At 43.1% G+C, this 24,406-nt stretch overlaps 1 protein-coding gene and 4 long non-coding RNA genes across 15 annotated transcripts in view; 1 reads left to right on the forward strand and 4 right to left on the reverse strand.

Annotated features, from left to right (window-relative positions):
- LOC118362579 (mucin-5AC-like) overlaps positions 1-24,406 on the reverse strand; it is a 36,135-nt gene that overhangs the window by 8,060 nt on the left and 3,669 nt on the right. The window contains 26 exon segments of the mRNA XM_052470598.1: positions 15,831-15,980; positions 16,068-16,111; positions 16,227-16,377; positions 17,034-17,162; positions 17,279-17,435; positions 17,516-17,755; positions 17,889-18,068; positions 18,438-18,548; positions 18,858-18,996; positions 19,074-19,225; positions 20,020-20,120; positions 20,402-20,454; positions 20,628-20,742; positions 20,745-20,882; positions 20,991-21,117; positions 21,346-21,440; positions 21,550-21,714; positions 21,818-21,955; positions 22,189-22,258; positions 22,399-22,509; positions 23,046-23,184; positions 23,283-23,400; positions 23,800-23,883; positions 23,886-23,924; positions 24,020-24,046; positions 24,049-24,235. Of these exon segments, the coding sequence (XP_052326558.1) occupies positions 15,831-15,980; positions 16,068-16,111; positions 16,227-16,377; positions 17,034-17,162; positions 17,279-17,435; positions 17,516-17,755; positions 17,889-18,068; positions 18,438-18,548; positions 18,858-18,996; positions 19,074-19,225; positions 20,020-20,120; positions 20,402-20,454; positions 20,628-20,742; positions 20,745-20,882; positions 20,991-21,117; positions 21,346-21,440; positions 21,550-21,714; positions 21,818-21,955; positions 22,189-22,258; positions 22,399-22,509; positions 23,046-23,184; positions 23,283-23,400; positions 23,800-23,883; positions 23,886-23,924; positions 24,020-24,046; positions 24,049-24,235 (3,160 nt within the window).
- LOC127912809 (uncharacterized) lies at positions 4-7,625 on the reverse strand. Of its 3 annotated transcripts, none has more exons than XR_008083483.1 (2): positions 7,476-7,625; positions 4-187 (listed from the first exon to the last, which is right to left on the reverse strand). It is a non-coding gene; the product is annotated as an uncharacterized LOC127912809 (long non-coding RNA). The 3 variants fall into 3 exon arrangements; XR_008083481.1 differs by lacking the exon at positions 4-187 and adding an exon at positions 490-673; XR_008083482.1 differs by lacking the exon at positions 4-187 and adding an exon at positions 2,919-3,102.
- On the forward strand, positions 2,132-14,374 carry LOC127912807 (uncharacterized). 9 transcript variants are annotated; one of them, XR_008083477.1, is made up of 6 exons: positions 2,132-2,274; positions 8,589-9,074; positions 10,533-11,018; positions 12,474-12,557; positions 13,044-13,529; positions 14,016-14,374. It is a non-coding gene; the product is annotated as an uncharacterized LOC127912807 (long non-coding RNA). The 9 variants fall into 9 exon arrangements; XR_008083478.1 differs by lacking the exon at positions 2,132-2,274 and adding an exon at positions 3,109-3,731; XR_008083472.1 differs by lacking the exon at positions 2,132-2,274 and adding an exon at positions 5,456-5,675 and having other exon boundaries at positions 14,016-14,373.
- LOC127912813 (uncharacterized) lies at positions 11,178-13,921 on the reverse strand. Its single transcript, XR_008083493.1, has 2 exons — positions 13,854-13,921; positions 11,178-11,426 (listed from the first exon to the last, which is right to left on the reverse strand). It is a non-coding gene; the product is annotated as an uncharacterized LOC127912813 (long non-coding RNA).
- Positions 12,148-12,857, reverse strand: LOC127912815 (uncharacterized). Its single transcript, XR_008083494.1, has 2 exons — positions 12,708-12,857; positions 12,148-12,222 (listed from the first exon to the last, which is right to left on the reverse strand). It is a non-coding gene; the product is annotated as an uncharacterized LOC127912815 (long non-coding RNA).

Here is a 24,406-nt window from a genome sequence, read left to right on the forward strand (position 1 = left end):
TGGTGGGGATGTGTGTTATGGTTCCACATTGACAACATTTCACTCGAATCTCGTAATCAAAGCACTTTTGCTGAAGACCTTGCTTATTGTTTTGACAAATCAGTCCAACGGATGGGTTGCAAGTCACGTCTTGGCCAAGCTGAGAGATCTGAAGTCCAGGGTATTGTTTTGCTCTACATTCAACTGCCTCTGGAGCTGAGCAAATGTGATAACCAGCAGAAATGATGTTCTTAATGGATTCATTATCTCCACCTTCAGAGCCAGTCGTTGGCTGACCAAGGTTGATCCAGTCTGACCACACACATTTTTCTTCACCACTGCATTGGGTAGGTGTTACTCCTGTTGAGGTTGATGTAGGAGTAGTGGTTGGAGTCGTACTAGAGCTGGGAGTCTGAGTTGTTGATTTTGTTGTAGGTGGAGCTGTCGATGTTGAGGTTGAAGTAGTGGGTGTAGGAGTAGTGATATGAGGAACTGTTGTTGTTGTGGTGGTGGGGATGTGTGTTATGGTTCCACATTGACAACATTTCACTCGAATCTCGTAATCAAAGCACTTTTGCTGAAGACCTTGCTTATTGTTTTGACAAATCAGTCCAACGGATGGGTTGCAAGTCACGTCTTGGCCAAGCTGAGAGATCTGAAGTCCAGGGTATTGTTTTGCTCTACATTCAACTGCCTCTGGAGCTGAGCAAATGTGATAACCAGCAGAAATGATGTTCTTAATGGATTCATTATCTCCACCTTCAGAGCCAGTCGTTGGCTGACCAAGGTTGATCCAGTCTGACCACACACATTTTTCTTCACCACTGCATTGGGTAGGTGTTACTCCTGTTGAGGTTGATGTAGGAGTAGTGGTTGGAGTCGTACTAGAGCTGGGAGTCTGAGTTGTTGATTTTGTTGTAGGTGGAGCTGTCGATGTTGAGGTTGAAGTAGTGGGTGTAGGAGTAGTGATATGAGGAACTGTTGTTGTTGTGGTGGTGGGGATGTGTGTTATGGTTCCACATTGACAACATTTCACTCGAATCTCGTAATCAAAGCACTTTTGCTGAAGACCTTGCTTATTGTTTTGACAAATCAGTCCAACGGATGGGTTGCAAGTCACGTCTTGGCCAAGCTGAGAGATCTGAAGTCCAGGGTATTGTTTTGCTCTACATTCAACTGCCTCTGGAGCTGAGCAAATGTGATAACCAGCAGAAATTATGTTCTTAATGGATTCATTATCTCCACCTTCAGAGCCAGTCGTTGGCTGACCAAGGTTGATCCAGTCTGACCACACACATTTTTCTTCACCACTGCATTGGGTAGGTGTTACTCCTGTTGAGGTTGATGTAGGAGTAGTGGTTGGAGTCGTACTAGAGCTGGGAGTCTGAGTTGTTGTTTTTGTTGTAGGTGGAGCTGTCGATGTTGAGGTTGAAGTAGTGGGTGTAGGAGTAGTGATATGAGGAACTGTTGTTGTTGTGGTGGTGGGGATGTGTGTTATGGTTCCACATTGACAACATTTCACTCGAATCTCGTAATCAAAGCACTTTTGCTGAAGACCTTGCTTATTGTTTTGACAAATCAGTCCAACGGATGGGTTGCAAGTCACGTCTTGGCCAAGCTGAGAGATCTGAAGTCCAGGGTATTGTTTTGCTCTACATTCAACTGCCTCTGGAGCTGAGCAAATGTGATAACCAGCAGAAATTATGTTCTTAATGGATTCATTATCTCCACCTTCAGAGCCAGTCGTTGGCTGACCAAGGTTGATCCAGTCTGACCACACACATTTTTCTTCACCACTGCATTGGGTAGGTGTTACTCCTGTTGAGGTTGATGTAGGAGTAGTGGTTGGAGTCGTACTAGAGCTGGGAGTCTGAGTTGTTGATTTTGTTGTAGGTGGAGCTGTCGATGTTGAGGTTGAAGTAGTGGGTGTAGGAGTAGTGATATGAGGAACTGTTGTTGTTGTGGTGGTGGGGATGTGTGTTATGGTTCCACATTGACAACATTTCACTCGAATCTCGTAATCAAAGCACTTTTGCTGAAGACCTTGCTTATTGTTTTGACAAATCAGTCCAACGGATGGGTTGCAAGTCACGTCTTGGCCAAGCTGAGAGATCTGAAGTCCAGGGTATTGTTTTGCTCTACATTCAACTGCCTCTGGAGCTGAGCAAATGTGATAACCAGCAGAAATTATGTTCTTTATGGATTCATTATCTCCACCTTCAGAGCCAGTCGTTGGCTGACCAAGGTTGATCCAGTCTGACCACACACATTTTTCTTCACCACTGCATTGGGTAGGTGTTACTCCTGTTAAGGTTGATGTAGGAGTAGTGGTTGGAGTCGTACTAGAGCTGGGAGTCTGAGTTGTTGATTTTGTTGTAGGTGGAGCTGTCGATGTTGAGGTTGAAGTAGTGGGTGTAGGAGTAGTGATATGAGGAACTGTTGTTGTTGTGGTGGTGGGGATGTGTGTTATGGTTCCACATTGACAACATTTCACTCGAATCTCGTAATCAAAGCACTTTTGCTGAAGACCTTGCTTATTGTTTTGACAAATCAGTCCAACGGATGGGTTGCAAGTCACGTCTTGGCCAAGCTGAGAGATCTGAAGTCCAGGGTATTGTTTTGCTCTACATTCAACTGCCTCTGGAGCTGAGCAAATGTGATAACCAGCAGAAATGATGTTCTTAATGGATTCATTATCTCCACCTTCAGAGCCAGTCGTTGGCTGACCAAGGTTGATCCAGTCTGACCACACACATTTTCTTCACCACTGCATTGGGTAGGTGTTACTCCTGTTGAGGTTGATGTAGGAGTAGTGGTTGGAGTCGTACTAGAGCTGGGAGTCTGAGTTGTTGATTTTGTTGTAGGTGGAGCTGTCGATGTTGAGGTTGAAGTAGTGGGTGTAGGAGTAGTGATATGAGGAACTGTTGTTGTTGTGGTGGTGGGGATGTGTGTTATGGTTCCACATTGACAACATTTCACTCGAATCTCGTAATCAAAGCACTTTTGCTGAAGACCTTGCTTATTGTTTTGACAAATCAGTCCAACGGATGGGTTGCAAGTCACGTCTTGGCCAAGCTGAGAGATCTGAAGTCCAGGGTATTGTTTTGCTCTACATTCAACTGCCTCTGGAGCTGAGCAAATGTGATAACCAGCAGAAATGATGTTCTTAATGGATTCATTATCTCCACCTTCAGAGCCAGTCGTTGGCTGACCAAGGTTGATCCAGTCTGACCACACACATTTTTCTTCACCACTGCATTGGGTAGGTGTTACTCCTGTTGAGGTTGATGTAGGAGTAGTGGTTGGAGTCGTACTAGAGCTGGGAGTCTGAGTTGTTGATTTTGTTGTAGGTGGAGCTGTCGATGTTGAGGTTGAAGTAGTGGGTGTAGGAGTAGTGATATGAGGAACTGTTGTTGTTGTGGTGGTGGGGATGTGTGTTATGGTTCCACATTGACAACATTTCACTCGAATCTCGTAATCAAAGCACTTTTGCTGAAGACCTTGCTTATTGTTTTGACAAATCAGTCCAACGGATGGGTTGCAAGTCACGTCTTGGCCAAGCTGAGAGATCTGAAGTCCAGGGTATTGTTTTGCTCTACATTCAACTGCCTCTGGAGCTGAGCAAATGTGATAACCAGCAGAAATTATGTTCTTAATGGATTCATTATCTCCACCTTCAGAGCCAGTCGTTGGCTGACCAAGGTTGATCCAGTCTGACCACACACATTTTTCTTCACCACTGCATTGGGTAGGTGTTACTCCTGTTGAGGTTGATGTAGGAGTAGTGGTTGGAGTCGTACTAGAGCTGGGAGTCTGAGTTGTTGTTTTTGTTGTAGGTGGAGCTGTCGATGTTGAGGTTGAAGTAGTGGGTGTAGGAGTAGTGATATGAGGAACTGTTGTTGTTGTGGTGGTGGGGATGTGTGTTATGGTTCCACATTGACAACATTTCACTCGAATCTCGTAATCAAAGCACTTTTGCTGAAGACCTTGCTTATTGTTTTGACAAATCAGTCCAACGGATGGGTTGCAAGTCACGTCTTGGCCAAGCTGAGAGATCTGAAGTCCAGGGTATTGTTTTGCTCTACATTCAACTGCCTCTGGAGCTGAGCAAATGTGATAACCAGCAGAAATTATGTTCTTAATGGATTCATTATCTCCACCTTCAGAGCCAGTCGTTGGCTGACCAAGGTTGATCCAGTCTGACCACACACATTTTTCTTCACCACTGCATTGGGTAGGTGTTACTCCTGTTGAGGTTGATGTAGGAGTAGTGGTTGGAGTCGTACTAGAGCTGGGAGTCTGAGTTGTTGATTTTGTTGTAGGTGGAGCTGTCGATGTTGAGGTTGAAGTAGTGGGTGTAGGAGTAGTGATATGAGGAACTGTTGTTGTTGTGGTGGTGGGGATGTGTGTTATGGTTCCACATTGACAACATTTCACTCGAATCTCGTAATCAAAGCACTTTTGCTGAAGACCTTGCTTATTGTTTTGACAAATCAGTCCAACGGATGGGTTGCAAGTCACGTCTTGGCCAAGCTGAGAGATCTGAAGTCCAGGGTATTGTTTTGCTCTACATTCAACTGCCTCTGGAGCTGAGCAAATGTGATAACCAGCAGAAATTATGTTCTTAATGGATTCATTATCTCCACCTTCAGAGCCAGTCGTTGGCTGACCAAGGTTGATCCAGTCTGACCACACACATTTGTCTTCACCACTGCATTGGGTAGGTGTTACTCCTGTTGAGGTTGATGTAGGAGTAGTGGTTGGAGTCGTACTAGAGCTGGGAGTCTGAGTTGTTGATTTTGTTGTAGGTGGAGCTGTCGATGTTGAGGTTGAAGTAGTGGGTGTAGGAGTAGTGATATGAGGAACTGTTGTTGTTGTGGTGGTGGGGATGTGTGTTATGGTTCCACATTGACAGCATTTCACTCGAATCTCGTAATCAAAGCACTTTTGCTGAAGACCTTGCTTATTGTTTTGACAAATCAGTCCAACGGATGGGTTGCAAGTCACGTCTTGGCCAAGCTGAGAGATCTGAAGTCCAGGGTATTGTTTTGCTCTACATTCAACTGCCTCTGGAGCTGAGCAAATGTGATAACCAGCAGAAATTATGTTCTTAATGGATTCATTATCTCCACCTTCAGAGCCAGTCGTTGGCTGACCAAGGTTGATCCAGTCTGACCACACACATTTTTCTTCACCACTGCATTGGGTAGGTGTTACTCCTGTTGAGGTTGATGTAGGAGTAGTGGTTGGAGTCGTACTAGAGCTGGGAGTCTGAGTTGTTGTTTTTGTTGTAGGTGGAGCTGTCGATGTTGAGGTTGAAGTAGTGGGTGTAGGAGTAGTTATATGAGGAACTGTTGTTGTTGTGGTGGTGGGGATGTGTGTTATGGTTCCACATTGACAACATTTCACTCGAATCTCGTAATCAAAGCACTTTTGCTGGAGACCTTGCTCATTGTTTTTACAAATCAGTCCAACTGATGGATTGCAAGTCACGTCTTGGCCAAGCTGTGAGATCTGAAGTCCAGGGTATTGTTTTGCTCTACATTCAACTGCCTCTGGAGCTGAGCAAATGTGATAACCAGCAGAAATTATGTTCTTAATGGATTCATTATCTCCACCTTCAGAGCCAGTCGTTGGCTGACCAAGGTTGATCCAGTCTGACCACACACATTTTTCTTCACCACTGCATTGGGTAGGTGTTACTCCTGTTGAGGTTGATGTAGGAGTAATAGTTGGAGTCGTACTAGAGCTGGGAGTCTGAGTTGTTGTTTTTGTTGTAGGTGGAGCTGTCGATGTTGAGGTTGAATTAGTGGGTGTAGGAGTAGTGATATGAGGAACTGTTGTTGTTGTGGTGGTGGGGATGTGTGTTATGGTTCCACATTGACAACATTTCACTCGAATCTCGTAATCAAAGCACTTTTGCTGAAGACCTTGCTTATTGTTTTGACAAATCAGTCCAACGGATGGGTTGCAAGTCACGTCTTGGCCAAGCTGAGAGATCTGAAGTCCAGGGTATTGTTTTGCTCTACATTCAACTGCCTCTGGAGCTGAGCAAATGTGATAACCAGCAGAAATTATGTTCTTAATGGATTCATTATCTCCACCTTCAGAGCCAGTCGTTGGCTGACCAAGGTTGATCCAGTCTGACCACACACATTTTTCTTCACCACTGCATTGGGTAGGTGTTACTCCTGTTGAGGTTGATGTAGGAGTAGTGGTTGGAGTCGTACTAGAGCTGGGAGTCTGAGTTGTTGATTTTGTTGTAGGTGGAGCTGTCGATGTTGAGGTTGAAGTAGTGGGTGTAGGAGTAGTGATATGAGGAACTGTTGTTGTTGTGGTGGTGGGGATGTGTGTTATGGTTCCACATTGACAACATTTCACTCGAATCTCGTAATCAAAGCACTTTTGCTGAAGACCTTGCTTATTGTTTTGACAAATCAGTCCAACGGATGGGTTGCAAGTCACGTCTTGGCCAAGCTGAGAGATCTGAAGTCCAGGGTATTGTTTTGCTCTACATTCAACTGCCTCTGGAGCTGAGCAAATGTGATAACCAGCAGAAATTATGTTCTTAATGGATTCATTATCTCCACCTTCAGAGCCAGTCGTTGGCTGACCAAGGTTGATCCAGTCTGACCACACACATTTTTCTTCACCACTGCATTGGGTAGGTGTTACTCCTGTTGAGGTTGATGTAGGAGTAGTGGTTGAGTCGTACTAGAGCTGGGAGTCTGAGTTGTTGATTTTGTTGTAGGTGGAGCTGTCGATGTTGAGGTTGAAGTAGTGGGTGTAGGAGTAGTGATATGAGGAACTGTTGTTGTTGTGGTGGTGGGGATGTGTGTTATGGTTCCACATTGACAACATTTCACTCGAATCTCGTAATCAAAGCACTTTTGCTGAAGACCTTGCTTATTGTTTTGACAAATCAGTCCAACGGATGGGTTGCAAGTCACGTCTTGGCCAAGCTGAGAGATCTGAAGTCCAGGGTATTGTTTTGCTCTACATTCAACTGCCTCTGGAGCTGAGCAAATGTGATAACCAGCAGAAATTATGTTCTTAATGGATTCATTATCTCCACCTTCAGAGCCAGTCGTTGGCTGACCAAGGTTGATCCAGTCTGACCACACACATGTTTCTTCACCACTGCATTGGGTAGGTGTTACTCCTGTTGAGGTTGATGTAGGAGTAGTGGTTGGAGTCGTACTAGAGCTGGGAGTCTGAGTTGTTGATTTTGTTGTAGGTGGAGCTGTCGATGTTGAGGTTGAAGTAGTGGGTGTAGGAGTAGTGATATGAGGAACTGTTGTTGTTGTGGTGGTGGGGATGTGTGTTATGGTTCCACATTGACAACATTTCACTCGAATCTCGTAATCAAAGCACTTTTGCTGAAGACCTTGCTTATTGTTTTGACAAATCAGTCCAACGGATGGGTTGCAAGTCACGTCTTGGCCAAGCTGAGAGATCTGAAGTCCAGGGTATTGTTTTGCTCTACATTCAACTACCTCTGGAGCTGAGCAAATGTGATAACCAGCAGAAATTATGTTCTTAATGGATTCATTATCTCCACCTTCAGAGCCAGTCGTTGGCTGACCAAGGTTGATCCAGTCTGACCACACACATTTTTCTTCACCACTGCATTGGGTAGGTGTTACTCCTGTTGAGGTTGATGTAGGAGTAGTGGTTGGAGTCGTACTAGAGCTCGGAGTCTGAGTTGTTGTTTTTGTTGTAGGTGGAGCTGTCGATGTTGAGGTTGAAGTAGTGGGTGTAGGAGTAGTGATATGAGGAACTGTTGTTGTTGTGGTGGTGGGGATGTGTGTTATGGTTCCACATTGACAACATTTCACTCGAATCTCGTAATCAAAGCACTTTTGCTGAAGACCTTGCTTATTGTTTTGACAAATCAATCCAACGGATGGGTTGCAAGTCACGTCTTGGCCAAGCTGAGAGATCTGAAGTCCAGGGTATTGTTTTGCTCTACATTCAACTGCCTCTGGAGCTGAGCAAATGTGATAACCAGCAGAAATGATGTTCTTTATGGATTCATTATCTCCACCTTCAGAGCCAGTCGTTGGCTGACCAAGGTTGATCCAGTCTGACCACACACATTTTTCTTCACCACTGCATTGGGTAGGTGTTACTCCTGTTGAGGTTGATGTAGGAGTAGTGGTTGAGTCGTACTAGAGCTGGGAGTCTGAGTTGTTGATTTTGTTGTAGGTGGAGCTGTCGATGTTGAGGTTGAAGTAGTGGGTGTAGGAGTAGTGATATGAGGAACTGTTGTTGTTGTGGTGGTGGGGATGTGTGTTATGGTTCCACATTGACAACATTTCACTCGAATCTCGTAATCAAAGCACTTTTGCTGAAGACCTTCCTTATTGTTTTGACAAATCAGTCCAACGGATGGGTTGCAAGTCACGTCTTGGCCAAGCTGAGAGATCTGAAGTCCAGGGTATTGTTTTGCTCTACATTCAACTGCCTCTGGAGCTGAGCAAATGTGATAACCAGCAGAAATTATGTTCTTAATGGATTCATTATCTCCACCTTCAGAGCCAGTCGTTGGCTGACCAAGGTTGATCCAGTCTGACCACACACATTTTCTTCACCACTGCATTGGGTAGGTGTTACTCCTGTTGAGGTTGATGTAGGAGTAGTGGTTGGAGTCGTACTAGAGCTGGGAGTCTGAGTTGTTGATTTTGTTGTAGGTGGAGCTGTCGATGTTGAGGTTGAAGTAGTGGGTGTAGGAGTAGTGATATGAGGAACTGTTGTTGTTGTGGTGGTGGGGATGTGTGTTATGGTTCCACATTGACAACATTTCACTCGAATCTCGTAATCAAAGCACTTTTGCTGAAGACCTTGCTTATTGTTTTGACAAATCAGTCCAACGGATGGGTTGCAAGTCACGTCTTGGCCAAGCTGAGAGATCTGAAGTCCAGGGTATTGTTTTGCTCTACATTCAACTGCCTCTGGAGCTGAGCAAATGTGATAACCAGCAGAAATTATGTTCTTAATGGATTCATTATCTCCACCTTCAGAGCCAGTCGTTGGCTGACCAAGGTTGATCCAGTCTGACCACACACATTTTTCTTCACCACTGCATTGGGTAGGTGTTACTCCTGTTGAGGTTGATGTAGGAGTAGTGGTTGGAGTCGTACTAGAGCTGGGAGTCTGAGTTGTTGTTTTTGTCGTAGGTGGAGCTGTCGATGTTGAGGTTGAAGTAGTGGGTGTAGGAGTAGTGATATGAGGAACTGTTGTTGTTTTGGTGGTGGGGATGTGTGTTATGGTTCCACATTGACAACATTTCACTCGAATCTCGTAATCAAAGCACTTTTGCTGAAGACCTTGCTTATTGTTTTGACAAATCAGTCCAACGGATGGGTTGCAAGTCACGTCTTGGCCAAGCTGAGAGATCTGAAGTCCAGGGTATTGTTTTGCTCTACATTCAACTGCCTCTGGAGCTGAGCAAATGTGATAACCAGCAGAAATTATGTTCTTCATGGATTCATTATCTCCACCTTCAGAGCCAGTCGTTGGCTGACCAAGGTTGATCCAGTCTGACCACACACATTTTTCTTCACCACTGCATTGGGTAGGTGTTACTCCTGTTGAGGTTGATGTAGGAGTAGTGGTTGGAGTCGTACTAGAGCTGGGAGTCTGAGTTGTTGATTTTGTTGTAGGTGGAGCTGTCGATGTTGAGGTTGAAGTAGTGGGTGTAGGAGTAGTGATATGAGGAACTGTTGTTGTTGTGGTGGTGGGGATGTGTGTTATGGTTCCACATTGACAACATTTCACTCGAATCTCGTAATCAAAGCACTTTTGCTGAAGACCTTGCTTATTGTTTTGACAAATCAGTCCAACGGATGGGTTGCAAGTCACGTCTTGGCCAAGCTGAGAGATCTGAAGTCCAGGGTATTGTTTTGCTCTACATTCAACTGCCTCTGGAGCTGAGCAAATGTGATAACCAGCAGAAATTATGTTCTTAATGGATTCATTATCTCCACCTTCAGAGCCAGTCGTTGGCTGACCAAGGTTGATCCAGTCTGACCACACACATTTTTCTTCACCACTGCATTGGGTAGGTGTTACTCCTGTTGAGGTTGATGTAGGAGTAGTGGTTGGAGTCGTACTAGAGCTGGGAGTCTGAGTTGTTGATTTTGTTGTAGGTGGAGCTGTCGATGTTGAGGTTGTAGTAGTGGGTGTAGGAGTAGTGATATGAGGAACTGTTGTTTTTGTGGTGGTGGGGATGTGTGTTATGGTTCCACATTGACAACATTTCACTCGAATCTCGTAATCAAAGCACTTTTGCTGAAGACCTTGCTTATTGTTTTGACAAATCAGTCCAACGGATGGGTTGCAAGTCACGTCTTGGCCAAGCTGAGAGATCTGAAGTCCAGGGTATTGTTTTGCTCTACATTCAACTGCCTCTGGAGCTGAGCAAATGTGATAACCAGCAGAAATTATGTTCTTAATGGATTCATTATCTCCACCTTCAGAGCCAGTCGTTGGCTGACCAAGGTTGATCCAGTCTGACCACACACATGTTTCTTCACCACTGCATTGGGTAGGTGTTACTCCTGTTGAGGTTGATGTAGGAGTAGTGGTTGGAGTCGTACTAGAGCTGGGAGTCTGAGTTGTTGATTTTGTTGTAGGTGGAGCTGTCGATGTTGAGGTTGTAGTAGTGGGTGTAGGAGTAGTGATATGAGGAACTGTTGTTGTTGTGGTGGTGGGGATGTGTGTTATGGTTCCACATTGACAACATTTCACTCGAATCTCGTAATCAAAGCACTTTTGCTGAAGACCTTGCTTATTGTTTTGACAAATCAGTCCAACGGATGGGTTGCAAGTCACGTCTTGGCCAAGCTGAGAGATCTGAAGTCCAGGGTATTGTTTTGCTCTACATTCAACTGCCTCTGGAGCTGAGCAAATGTGATAACCAGCAGAAATTATGTTCTTAATGGATTCATTATCTCCACCTTCAGAGCCAGTCGTTGGCTGACCAAGGTTGATCCAGTCTGACCACACACATTTTTCTTCACCACTGCATTGGGTAGGTGTTACTCCTGTTGAGGTTGATGTAGGAGTAATGGTTGGAGTCGTACTAGAGCTGGGAGTCTGAGTTGTTGTTTTTGTTGTAGGTGGAGCTGTCGATGTTGAGGTTGAAGTAGTGGGTGTAGGAGTAGTGATATGAGGAACTGTTGTTGTTGTGGTGGTGGGGATGTGTGTTATGGTTCCACATTGACAACATTTCACTCGAATCTCGTAATCAAAGCACTTTTGCTGAAGACCTTGCTTATTGTTTTGACAAATCAGTCCAACGGATGGGTTGCAAGTCACGTCTTGGCCAAGCTGAGAGATCTGAAGTCCAGGGTATTGTTTTGCTCTACATTCAACTGCCTCTGGAGCTGAGCAAATGTGATAACCAGCAGAAATTATGTTCTTAATGGATTCATTATCTCCACCTTCAGAGCCAGTCGTTGGCTGACCAAGGTTGATCCAGTCTGACCACACATTTTTCTTCACCACTGCATTGGGCAGGTGTTACTCCTGTTGAGGTTGATGTAGGAGTAATGGTTGGAGTCGTACTAGAGCTGGGAGTCTGAGTTGTTGTTTTTGTTGTAGGTGGAGCTGTCGATGTTGAGGTTGAAGTAGTGGGTGTAGGAGTAGTGATATGAGGAACTGTTGTTGTTGTGGTGGTGGGGATGTGTGTTATGGTTCCACATTGACAACATTTCACTCGAATCTCGTAATCAAAGCACTTTTGCTGAAGACCTTGCTTATTGTTTTGACAAATCAGTCCAACGGATGGGTTGCAAGTCACGTCTTGGCCAAGCTGAGAGATCTGAAGTCCAGGGTATTGTTTTGCTCTACATTCAACTGCCTCTGGAGCTGAGCAAATGTGATAACCAGCAGAAATTATGTTCTTAATGGATTCATTATCTCCACCTTCAGAGCCAGTCGTTGGCTGACCAAGGTTGATCCAGTCTGACCACACACATTTTTCATCACCACTGCATTGGGTAGGTGTTACTCCTGTTGAGGTTGATGTAGGAGTAGTGGTTGGAGTCGTACTAGAGCTGGGAGTCTGAGTTGTTGTTTTTGTTGTAGGTGGAGCTGTCGATGTTGAGGTTGAAGTAGTGGGTGTAGGAGTAGTGATATGAGGAACTGTTGTTGTTGTGGTGGTGGGGATGTGTGTTATGGTTCCACATTGACAACATTTCACTCGAATCTCGTAATCAAAGCACTTTTGCTGAAGACCTTGCTTATTGTTTTGACAAATCAGTCCAACGGATGGGTTGCAAGTCACGTCTTGGCCAAGCTGAGAGATCTGAAGTCCAGGGTATTGTTTGCTCTACATTCAACTGCCTCTGGAGCTGAGCAAATGTGATAACCAGCAGAAATTATGTTCTTAATGGATTCATTATCTCCACCTTCAGAGCCAGTCGTTGGCTGACCAAGGTTGATCCAGTCTGACCACACACATGTTTCTTCACCACTGCATTGGGTAGGTGTTACTCCTGTTGAGGTTGATGTAGGAGTAGTGGTTGGAGTCGTACTAGAGCTGGGAGTCTGAGTTGTTGATTTTGTTGTAGGTGGAGCTGTCGATGTTGAGGTTGTAGTAGTGGGTGTAGGAGTAGTGATATGAGGAACTGTTGTTGTTGTGGTGGTGGGGATGTGTGTTATGGTTCCACATTGACAACATTTCACTCGAATCTCGTAATCAAAGCACTTTTGCTGAAGACCTTGCTTATTGTTTTGACAAATCAGTCCAACGGATGGGTTGCAAGTCACGTCTTGGCCAAGCTGAGAGATCTGAAGTCCAGGGTATTGTTTTGCTCTACATTCAACTGCCTCTGGAGCTGAGCAAATGTGATAACCAGCAGAAATTATGTTCTTAATGGATTCATTATCTCCACCTTCAGAGCCAGTCGTTGGCTGACCAAGGTTGATCCAGTCTGACCACACACATTTTTCTTCACCACTGCATTGGGTAGGTGTTACTCCTGTTGAGGTTGATGTAGGAGTAGTGGTTGGAGTCGTACTAGAGCTGGGAGTCTGAGTTGTTGTTTTTGTTGTAGGTGGAGCTGTCGATGTTGAGGTTGAAGTAGTGGGTGTAGGAGTAGTGATATGAGGAACTGTTGTTGTTGTGGTGGTGGGGATGTGTGTTATGGTTCCACATTGACAACATTTCACTCGAATCTCGTAATCAAAGCACTTTTGCTGAAGACCTTGCTTATTGTTTTGACAAATCAGTCCAACGGATGGGTTGCAAGTCACGTCTTGGCCAAGCTGAGAGATCTGAAGTCCAGGGTATTGTTTTGCTCTACATTCAACTGCCTCTGGAGCTGAGCAAATGTGATAACCAGCAGAAATTATGTTCTTAATGGATTCATTATCTCCACCTTCAGAGCCAGTCGTTGGCTGACCAAGGTTGATCCAGTCTGACCACACACATTTTTCTTCACCACTGCATTGGGTAGGTGTTACTCCTGTTGAGGTTGATGTAGGAGTAGTGGTTGGAGTCGTACTAGAGCTGGGAGTCTGAGTTGTTGTTTTTGTTGTAGGTGGAGCTGTCGATGTTGAGGTTGAAGTAGTGGGTGTAGGAGTAGTGATATGAGGAACTGTTGTTGTTGTGGTGGTGGGGATGTGTGTTATGGTTCCACATTGACAACATTTCACTCGAATCTCGTAATCAAAGCACTTTTGCTGAAGACCTTGCTTATTGTTTTGACAAATCAGTCCAACGGATGGGTTGCAAGTCACGTCTTGGCCAAGCTGAGAGATCTGAAGTCCAGGGTATTGTTTTGCTCTGCATTCAACTGCCTCTGGAGCTGAGCAAATGTGATAACCAGCAGCAATGATGTTCTTAATGGATTCATTATCTCCACCTTCAGAGCCAGTCGTTGGCTGACCAAGGTTGATCCAGTCTGACCACACACATTTTTCTTCTCCACTGCATTGGGTAGGTGTTACTCCTGTTGAGGTTGATGTAGGAGTAGTGGTTGGAGTCGTACTAGAGCTGGGAGTCTGAGTTGTTGATTTTGTTGTAGGTGGAGCTGTCGATGTTGAGGTTGTAGTAGTGGGTGTAGGAGTAGTGATATGAGGAACTGTTGTTGTTGTGGTGGTTGGGATGTGTGTTATGGTTCCACATTGACAACATTTCACTCGAATCTCGTAATCAAAGCACTTTTGCTGAAGACCTTGCTTATTGTTTTGACAAATCAGTCCAACGGATGGGTTGCAAGTCACGTCTTGGCCAAGCTGAGAGATCTGAAGTCCAGGGTATTGTTTTGCTCTACATTCAACTGCCTCTGGAGCTGAGCAAATGTGATAACCAGCAGAAATTATGTTCTTAATGGATTCATTATCTCCACCTTCAGAGCCAGACGTTGGCTGACCGAGGTTGATCCAGTCTGACCACACACATGTTTCTTCACCACTGCATTGGGTAGGTGTTACTCCTGTTGAGGTTGATGTTGGAGTAGTGGTTGGAGTTGTACTAGGGCTGGGAGTGTGAGTTGTTGTTTTTGTTGTCGATGTACCTGTCGATGTTGAGGTCTTTGTCGTGGGTGTTGGAGTAGTGATGGGAGTAACTGTTGTTGATGTGGTAGGTGGTGCAGTCGATGTTAAGATTGTGGTATTTGGTGTTGGAGTAGTGGTAGGAGTTGTAGTTGTGGTTAGAGGTAGAGTTGAGGTTGGAGGAGTAGTGATTGTTGTTGGTTTACTTGTTGTTGTAGGTAATGTGGATGCTGTCATTGTTGTTGTTGTGACAGTAGGTTTAGTTGTTTGGACTGGTGTTGTAGTGTGACATTTCACAGTCTTGCAACACTTCACCTTAATTTCATAGTCAAGGCATATTGGAGGAATACCTTGATCTTTGTTCTGGCATATTAGTCCAACCTTCGTATTACAGTCTACATTCTGTCCTAATTCAGACAATGGGATCCCTGGATATCGCACTGCTTGGCATATGACATCCACTGGTTTTTTTCACAAATATGTTTTCCAGATTCTAGAATATTTTTAATTGATTCATTGTCACCACCCCCAGGACCAAATTGAGGATAGTCCACATTATACCAAGGTGACCACTCACAAACTGTGCAGTTAGGGGGGTTTGTATTCAACGTGGTCGTTGATATAGTGGAGGTGGTTGTGTTTGTAGTTGTTGTTGTAACAGGTGGTCTTGTAGTTGTTGGTGAAATGGTTGTAGGCTTAGATGTACAAAGATCTTCATCACAGCAGAGGACTCGAACTTGGTAGTTAAAGCACAGTGGGAATTTTCCTGACTGGTCTTCATTTCTGCAAGTCAACCCTTCTGCTACATTACACTGCACCACTTGGCCTACTTGGCTTATGCTAACATTTGGGTACTTCTCGGCTCTGCATTGGATCTTGCTTGGCTTCTCACATATATCGTGTCCCTCTGCTCTTATGTTGTTGTAGGTTTCAGAGTCTCCTCCTGGAGTACCAAGTGTAGGGAATGTGGCATCAAACCACTGTGACCACACACATGGATATCCACATGTAGTAGTAAAGGTTGTTGGAGACACTGTTGTCTCTGTTGAAGTTGTGGTTGGCGCTATAGAATCAGGGATTACATTACCGTTATTTAGTTGAACTTAAAACAAACAAACAATTTTAAATTATGTAAAAACATTTAATTATGGGGCATAATTAGCAATGTTCTTAGCCATTTTGATCACAAAAGATACCTGCTGTAGTTTTTATATTTCACACATCAACTAATTCACAGTCATTCAAGTCTTAGTCTCAAGTACCCACCAGTTGTGGGTGTTGAGAAAGTAAAGACAGTTGTTGTCACTGTAGAGGATGGAGTAGAGTTAGGAACAGATGGAGTTAAAGTTGGAGTTGGAGTTGAACATGGGTAAATGTCCCTCTGAGTGGTTCCATTCTTCCACAGATGGCTGTGATACAACTGCCGTGCCCATTTGTGGTGTGATAGATGATATGCCCATTGGGGTATTTGTTCCCATTGTAGGTGCAAGTGCAAGCTGAAAGGGTAAGATATATTTTAGGGTACTGGAATGTTGCAGAAATCATGTATGTGTTGTTGTTTTGGTTGAAGGATCTGTTCATACCTTGTACATCGTATTTGCAGTCCACTGTCACAGAATTACAATAGCTTTGGAAAAGAAGCATTTACAATTCTACTTAGTTTCATTCTTGACACTCAAACACAGTTACAGTGTTCACAATTTTAGCCAAGACCAAGATTATCTGTATTACAAAAGGCTTACCATGTCTGGCAGTTTTCTGTGGTCGGTACATTTTCTCCATTATTGTAGTGTTTTCCATCTCTGCCATAGCAGCCACACTGCTCCTTCTCCACACACTTCATTATATCTTCATCAAAGAAGGGTTGAGCAGGAGGACATTTTGGATAGCAACCTAAAGAAGAAGAAAAATAGTCATATATTAATGATCAAAAAGCTATTTATTGATAGAGGGATATGGTGAAATAAACACAGTGAATAGAAGGGGAGTGAAAATGTAAGAATATCTAAAAATGACCTCAGACAGTTATTCTTCTAAATACTTGATGATTGTAAAGCTGGAATAGTCCAACAAAAATACCAAATAAATGACGACAGATCAAGTTCTTTAGAGATCAAGTTTACACTACAGTTATACCACCAACACCAGGTACACAAACTCTTTACTATCAAGCTGAGCCATATACTTGCTGGATCACTTTTCAGTTAGCATGGTTTGGTAAAAGATGTAGCCTGCATTTCTTTCACACTGCCAATTCCGTTCAGATAAAATATACACTTGTTTTACCCCAATGTTTGTCAACAAAACAAATGAAATCAAACACTGTATAGCCTCAAAACATGGTTAAAACAATACTTTTTATGTGATGAATTGTCAGCCCTTGCATCCATAGCTCTGTCTATGGATTTGAGAGTGGTTACAATTTTCCTGGGCCTTCCCTCAGCTTTTTACCTAAACGGACTCTAGCTTCAACATTAAATAAATACTAAGTACCTGTTATAGGAAATTGTAGCTCCCCAAAATATATCCTAAATGAATGTCTACTGTACCTTCAAGAGGTGGTATCTGAGTTGAGCAGCTCCCGGAGGGATTCCTGCAGGTCTTCATACACTGAGCTCCACATGCCTTGTAGTGCCACTCACATTCTCCAGGGGGGTTGTAGTAATCACAGAACAGTGCTGTATGTGGTGGACAAAAGCTCTCTGTAAGTATTATCTTCAATTCGGTTTAAACTGACTGGATTAAGCCTGTTTTTATGTCAGAACTTTAATGAATGGAACATTTAGAAACTCACGGCAGATTTGTGGGCTTCTCCAGGCTATGCAGGCTCCAGCCTCATTACAGGCCTCTGCATAAGCTGCCACAGCGGTACAGAAACACTCACAGTCTCCACCACTGTCGCAAGCACACGAGTCTGTCACACAAGCATCGTAGAAAGGAGAGGGGTCCACCTAATTGGAAAACAGATCTTATTTGACATGATCATATCAAATTCCAAAACATTCAGTGAACGACTAAAGTCTAAACCTACTTTAGAATGGCAGTCTGTGAAAACTTTGCTCTGTATGATGCTGCACTGCTTCTGTGACCAAGACTGCCTGTAAGGGTTGGCAGTACAGGGGCTCCTTTTGTTCTTTGCATCGGGGCAGCTTGCAGAGACTTTCCAGCTGTTTCCAAAGTCTAGTGGGTTGACAACTACTGCCTGGCTCCTGGTAGTGAAGTCATTGTTTGCATTGCCATCATAGTTTCCACACAGACCACAGACATGTCCCTGAAGAGGATATAGCAAAAGATTCAGTTGAGTGATAAAAAGGAGTCATAACAGACTTGTGAATATCAGTTGATGGAACACTACACCCATATTTTAATATCTAATGTGTCATCCAATCAAAGTTGAAATGTACCTTGAACTGTGGGTTCAGTTTGATGAACATGCTTGTTTTCCTGTCCCACATGAGAATCAACCCATTATTGGCTTCAATCACAAGGTAGATGCCCATTGTGCGAATCTGGTAAGGAACCGCCTCCCCTGTATTTCTCTCAACGACTTGGTAGTTCCCTTCTGTCAGAATTAGTTCATTGTTCTGAAAGAGATTTTTTTTAAATAGTTTGAGTATGCAGTTAAGATATTAATTTATGTAATTACTCATCATGTTATAATGTATGCCATAATGTTCATTTTTTTTGCCAGGTCTCATGAAGTTTTGATTTATGTGTATATTGTGTGCTTTATTGTATGTATGTATGTATGTATGTATGTATGTATGTATGTATGTATGTATGTATGTATGTATGTATGTATGTATGTATGTATGTATGTATGTATGTGTGTGTGTGTGTGTGTGTGTGTGTGTGTGTGTGTGTGTGTGTGTGTGTGTGTGTGTGTGTGTGTGTGTGTGTGTGTGTGTGTGTGTGTGTGTGTGTGTGTGTGTGTGTGTGTGAAATCTAGTTACCCCCAGGAAGAGCTTAATGGCCTTGGAGCAGGTGGTGCCAGTCGTTCCACAAGGGATGTTCTCAGTGATGACTCTGAAGCTGCCGTTGGCATTGTTGCTACCACAGTAGTCCTGTTTAAGGTTTCAGTCATAAATTTAACAACAGCCAACATAGTATTTTGGTGGATGGAGCCTTATCTCCAACAATACATGTTGTAAGTCAATCACTGAAATAGTGAAAATGTTCAGCTTGTTGGGAATGCTACAGCAACATCTACAAAGCAACAGCAGATCATGGCCAAACAGTTTCAAATATTGCTATTCAGACTCCCCAGAAACACCTACAGTATATACCTTAAAACAATTAACACAAACCCTTATTGTTCAGCATGTAATATTGGTGATGATCACTTAGACTATCAAGAAACCCTGCAAGCATACCTTTGTAAGTGTGTATTCACAGTCTCCTTCGAAAGTGAATCGTTTCCCATCAAAAGTAATGTAGTGTCCATCTCCATAAATGGCACAGGTTCCAAGGCACAGGTTAGTTGTGCACTGCCATTTTCTGTCTTTACAAGTGCTGAAAGTGGCAAAAACAGATATATCAGATGAAGCCTTAATTGGTTTAAAACCCCAATTGAGGCAAGATAACCTTACCAGGTATTGCAGTCGACCTTGATTCCGTCTCCTGGTTGGTAAGTAGCTCCATTGTGAGAACAAGGACAAAGGTCTGGCTTGATGCAGCCTCCTTTTCCATCGGATACCAGTCCAGAGGGACACATACAGCCTGATATGCACTCTGTGCTGATCTGTAAAGTGAAAATGATTGATTTGAAAATCTGCTGTGTAAAAATTGTGTTAACTTCCGCTCAAATGCGTGGAGTCTGGTGGACCAGAAGGTCAAACTTGGCCTTTATTAGCCATTCGCCAATACAGAAAGACCAGGAGAAACTCCCAGGGCATTGGCTTATTCAGCTTAATCTACCAACCAATCATCTCCCACAACACCTTCCCCCTAACCCTCCCCCATACGTTAGCACACCACAAGCACAGAGCTATGCCTAGCAGTCATATGGTTCGCTCAAATTAAATGATAACAAATACTTTACTCAGTAAAGATACTCCCATGGAAGTATATGGTTACTCCCACTAAGGACAAAATTAAATCGTTGATGTACCAAGCTTATATGTTCTGTGTGCAATAGCTTGGATATGAGGTTACCTGTATGTTAATATAAAAATATATATTTTAAAAAAAATGAAAGTTTATATTTTACACTCAATTTCTATTCACAATCCTATGGGCATTATATGACTATACACTGAGTGTAGAAAACATTAAGAACACCTCCTCTTTCCATGACATAGACTGACCAGGGGAATCCAGAAAGCATTGATCCCTTACTGATGTCACTTGTTAAATCCACTTCAATCAGTGTAGATGAAGAAAAGGAGAAAGTTAAAGAAGATTTTTCAAGCCTTGAGACAATTGAGACGGATTGCGTATTAATATCAATATTAGGAAGGTGTTTTTAATGTTTTGTACACAAGCTTATAACCGCTGTGCAGAATGGCCTGGAGACGAGGTGAATAGGGGACTTACACAGGCCATATCCAGAATGTTGCAGCTCTTCTGACACTCTAACCCTCTCACTCCTGGGCTTGCATTGGAGCAGTTGAAGAAAACCATTGGTGCAACACATGCTGTGAAAATAAAGGGAATTCATGTGTCATGACTCTGTTGTGTCTTTCACCAAATCAATATGCTCTGTAAAGTGTGTACTAGGATGGAGAGATAATATTTCAAAATGCACATAGCCTGATTCTGTTGCCAATAGCATACTATTACCACACACCATAAATGTATATAGGATTTGGAAGATTGCCATTAAAAGAATGGACTTATTTCAAATTCAGTGTTGCCTGGCACAGTACAATAGCTCAAAATTGTGAGTTGTTTTGACAATTAATATACATGAACTTACATGGCTGATTGGGTGAATCTCCAATGCAACGGAGTTTTCCCTCCTTGCAGGTGCTGAAATAAAATGTTGTTAATGGTACTTGAATGTTGCTATGCTCACTACGGGAAATCAAGGCCCAAGGCTCTTGGTTCATAAAGTCTCAAAAATATGCCTTTGAAATAAAATGTGTAGTGAATTACATTGATATACAGCTTGAGTATAGGTAGGTAAATAACTCGGTCCATACCACATGGTTCCATCCTTGCTGATGACCTCTCCAGGGGAGACCACTGAGCCCTTGTAATAACAAGGGCAGCTGGTTGGTGGAACACACTTGCCCTCATCATCCAGGTAGGTTCCTCAGAACAGACACACCCATCCACAGGCTCGAAGGTGATTGAACAGGTAAAGTCAGAGTCGCTGTAGCAGCGGCAGGAGCGATCACTGCTTTTTATGCTGTAGCTGTAGACCATGGTGCTAGGGCACGAGGTGGAGTATTTGTCTGGGGATGGCAACAATTAGTGTTTGATGTAAATATTTATAATATTTGTATCTTATTCTCCCACAATTGACGCAGCTTCTTAGGTATTATGGTGTGATTGTCACTCACTGCAGATAGTGTCTCTCCAGCCAGTGAGCTGGATACCCTCGGCAGCACAAGCGTGGACATAAGAGGAGACGGCAGCACACATGCAGTCCTCACTTTTCTCACAGTTACAGCTGTCATACATGCAGTTCTGAATAGAAAACCACAGTCAGAACAGCATCCATATTATACTGTACAATAGTTTTAATTAATTGTGTGTGCATAATATGCACAAATTCTGTGCAGATACACAATACCTAACAGCAAGCAACGTAATTCTCAAATTCCCCATAACAGCTGGCATCACGTTACATACATTTGTGAATTAGTTATGGTCAGGAAATTGTGTGAAATGAATAGTATGGTGAAATGGTCTCACTTCTCTGTACATGTCTGGGCTTATTGCTGTGTGGCATTTAGCAAACAACCCTTTAGGATCAGCCAGCTGAGAGCACCAGTGCTGGGCATATTTCTCTGAAAAAGTTAAAAAATAAACCACAGTTAGGCCAACTTTAAGAAACACTTGCATCGTTCTCCATAACAATTAAAACAGACATGGAAAGGTGATAAACCATGCAGATACCATTGTCAAGACTTAAACTGCAGGGGCTTTCAAAGCTACTCTTGATGTCTGGGCAGCTGGCTCGTGTTTTCCAGGTGTTTGCAAAACCAATGGCTGTGCCCTCAGTCACTCCGCTCAGGACCTTGAAATCATCTCCTTGGTTGTTGTTGAAGTTTCCACAAAGACCTGTAGGGTGAACATGTATTTATATACAGGGAATATAAATACTTCCCAGAACATGAACACCTCAGTGGACTGTGGTGGTTGGTCAACGGATGATGAGACATACCGCAAGTTCTCTGCTGCCAAACGGTGCTTGCAGCAATATAGACCTGCATGATTGGTGAGAGTTGGATTTCCAACTGGAGGCCAAAGGTGGTCTGGACAATGACGAAAAATGAGGAGGCTCTGAAAATAGTTACTCCAGCTATAAGGAACAAAGGGAAGAGGAAGGAATGAGTAAGATTTAGAATTTAATGTTAAGTAATATATATGTGTCAGTGTTGAATGATAAAGCTGCATCACCATCACAACATTCCCATGTATCATTATGTATTCCCCATACAATGATGTGCTTTAACTGTAGGACACAAGTTTCATGTATGCCTAGTCATGACTACATTGATTGTGCTGTATGTTTAATGTGCAACTGTAACTTACCAGCAGAAAAGGGAAGCTGAGAATAGATTCCATTTACAAAGGCTTTTCCATTGGGCTGTATGTTGATCACCTGCATAGAGGGGCATTGTTTAACCATATGCTTATTCATGATATTCAAATGATACATTAAAGTCTAAAACCTAACAACACTAAGGAAAAAACATTTACTGCAGTCAAAGGCTGATAGCATGTCAGTCAAAGAATACTTACAGTGGCTCCTTCTGAGAGGGACAGGGTAACAGCCTTTAGACAAGTCTCACTGTCAGAAAGCCCACACTGCACCAGATCACCCAGTACAGTGAATTGCATCCCATCACAGTCCTGAAAAAAACATAAATAAGTTGTTACAAATATTTCCCTTAATGAAAGGAAATATCCTTTGAATTATTTTGAAAAAGGAATATCTCAGTGTAAAACAAGAGACAGAGTAAACATGAACAACCCACATTTCTCCATAGATAAATGTATCAACGCAAGATGATTAGTACTGTTCTATATGAGGGCTCCCCAACTCTGTTCCTGGAGAGCTACTCTCCTGTGGGTTTTAGCTCATTCCGCAGTTGTAACTAACCTGAATCAGCTCATCAACCAGCTTAATATTAGAATGAGGTGTGCTAAATTAGGGTTGGAGTGAAAACCTACAGGGAGGTAGCACTCCGGGAACATGGTTGGAAAGCCCTTTTCTATATTACAATTTTCATCATAAAAACTGGATATATCAGATGAAAAGTAAAGAAGATGGAGGCAAAGCTGTAATACAGACATAATAACTACAAAGACGGTAGCAAGTTTCCAAATGTATTTAATGTGAATGAGATTCATGCACACAGAGCTTTGGTGAAGAAATTGTACTGTACCTTGGTCAGAACATAAGAGCAGTCCCCGTGGAAGGTGTAGGTTTTTCCATCGTAGGTGTTGATGTGGGATCCTCCCTCCACAGCACAGGTGCCAGGACAGTCCTTGTCTGTACAGGCCCACTGACCACCAGCACAAGAACTAAGGGCGAAATATAAATGATTCAATGGAACTTACAAATTGTCACCCCTGGAATACCTTTTAGACTCAAGTCAGAATTCTTAGCCTGGTTTTCTTACCAATCTTTACAAGTGCTTGAATAAGACTCTCCGGGTGTGTAGGTTTTTCCATTGTGGCGGCAGGAGCATTGACTCAAGGCGATACAACCGTTCTTGTTGACGTCATCAAAAACGGTTCCTTTGGGTGAGAGCATACATGTGTTTATTATGTCTCCATCCCAACCTACTGCCCTACATAGGCAACACCTAGTAACGATGTATTTTGTTTTACTCCAAAATCTAAATTCACAGTATTTTTCCGTCTCGACAGACAATTTCTGAATCTCCATGACATATTCTGATCAACTGGCTTGTCCTTGTGTCAGGAACTAAATACCACATTAATCAGATAGTATACCAGGCCATTACAAAACACCAAACTTGTAATTGCCTTTGTAACGCAACAGTCTCCAGTCCACAATATGAAATCAATTGCTTTGCATTCTATCAGTATACAATCTGCTCCATTCCAATGGATTTTTATTACATCTCTTTGAAGAAGAGGATGTGCAGAGAACGTTTAAATATGTCTGCCTACCTGGAGGACAAAAGCAGCCATCTGAGCAGTGGTCCTCACACAGCTGGCCTCTCTCAGGGTTGGAGCAGGTGTCAACACAGGGTTTCCACACTCCTGGTACTCCATGTTGAAGGGGCATGTCTTATCTGCAAAGGTAGGGTTATGTCAAAATATGAGTACTCTGTTGCAACCAACCAATGTGCGATTTGAATGTTGATACGGGGAGTAAGGGCATGCTTACAGCAGAACTGTTCAGTCCTCCATTGTTTGGGCTTCCCCCTGCATGAACACACTGACGGGAGTACTCTGAGATGGTGTTGCACAGGCAGAATGAGTTGGTGCTGTTATCACAGTGGCACAGGTCAGATACACAGGCCTCAACAAATGAGTCGATGGCCAACAAGTCCTTACAGCTGCTGAAGGCAGGACCGGAGAGCAACTGCTCACAAACTGGTTTCTATCAAACAAAAACAGAGATGTTATAATTAGGACATATACAGTGGAGTCTGAAATTATTGACACCTTTGATAAAGAAGAGCAGAAATGACTGTATAAAATAATTGCAAAACAGATTTGGTCAAATATATTATTTTATATTTATACGATTGCTTCTAGAAAGAGATTTTGT

This window comes from Oncorhynchus keta, chromosome 2 (genome assembly GCF_023373465.1).
Source record: "Oncorhynchus keta strain PuntledgeMale-10-30-2019 chromosome 2, Oket_V2, whole genome shotgun sequence".
Classification (NCBI taxonomy): domain Eukaryota; kingdom Metazoa; phylum Chordata; class Actinopteri; order Salmoniformes; family Salmonidae; genus Oncorhynchus; species Oncorhynchus keta.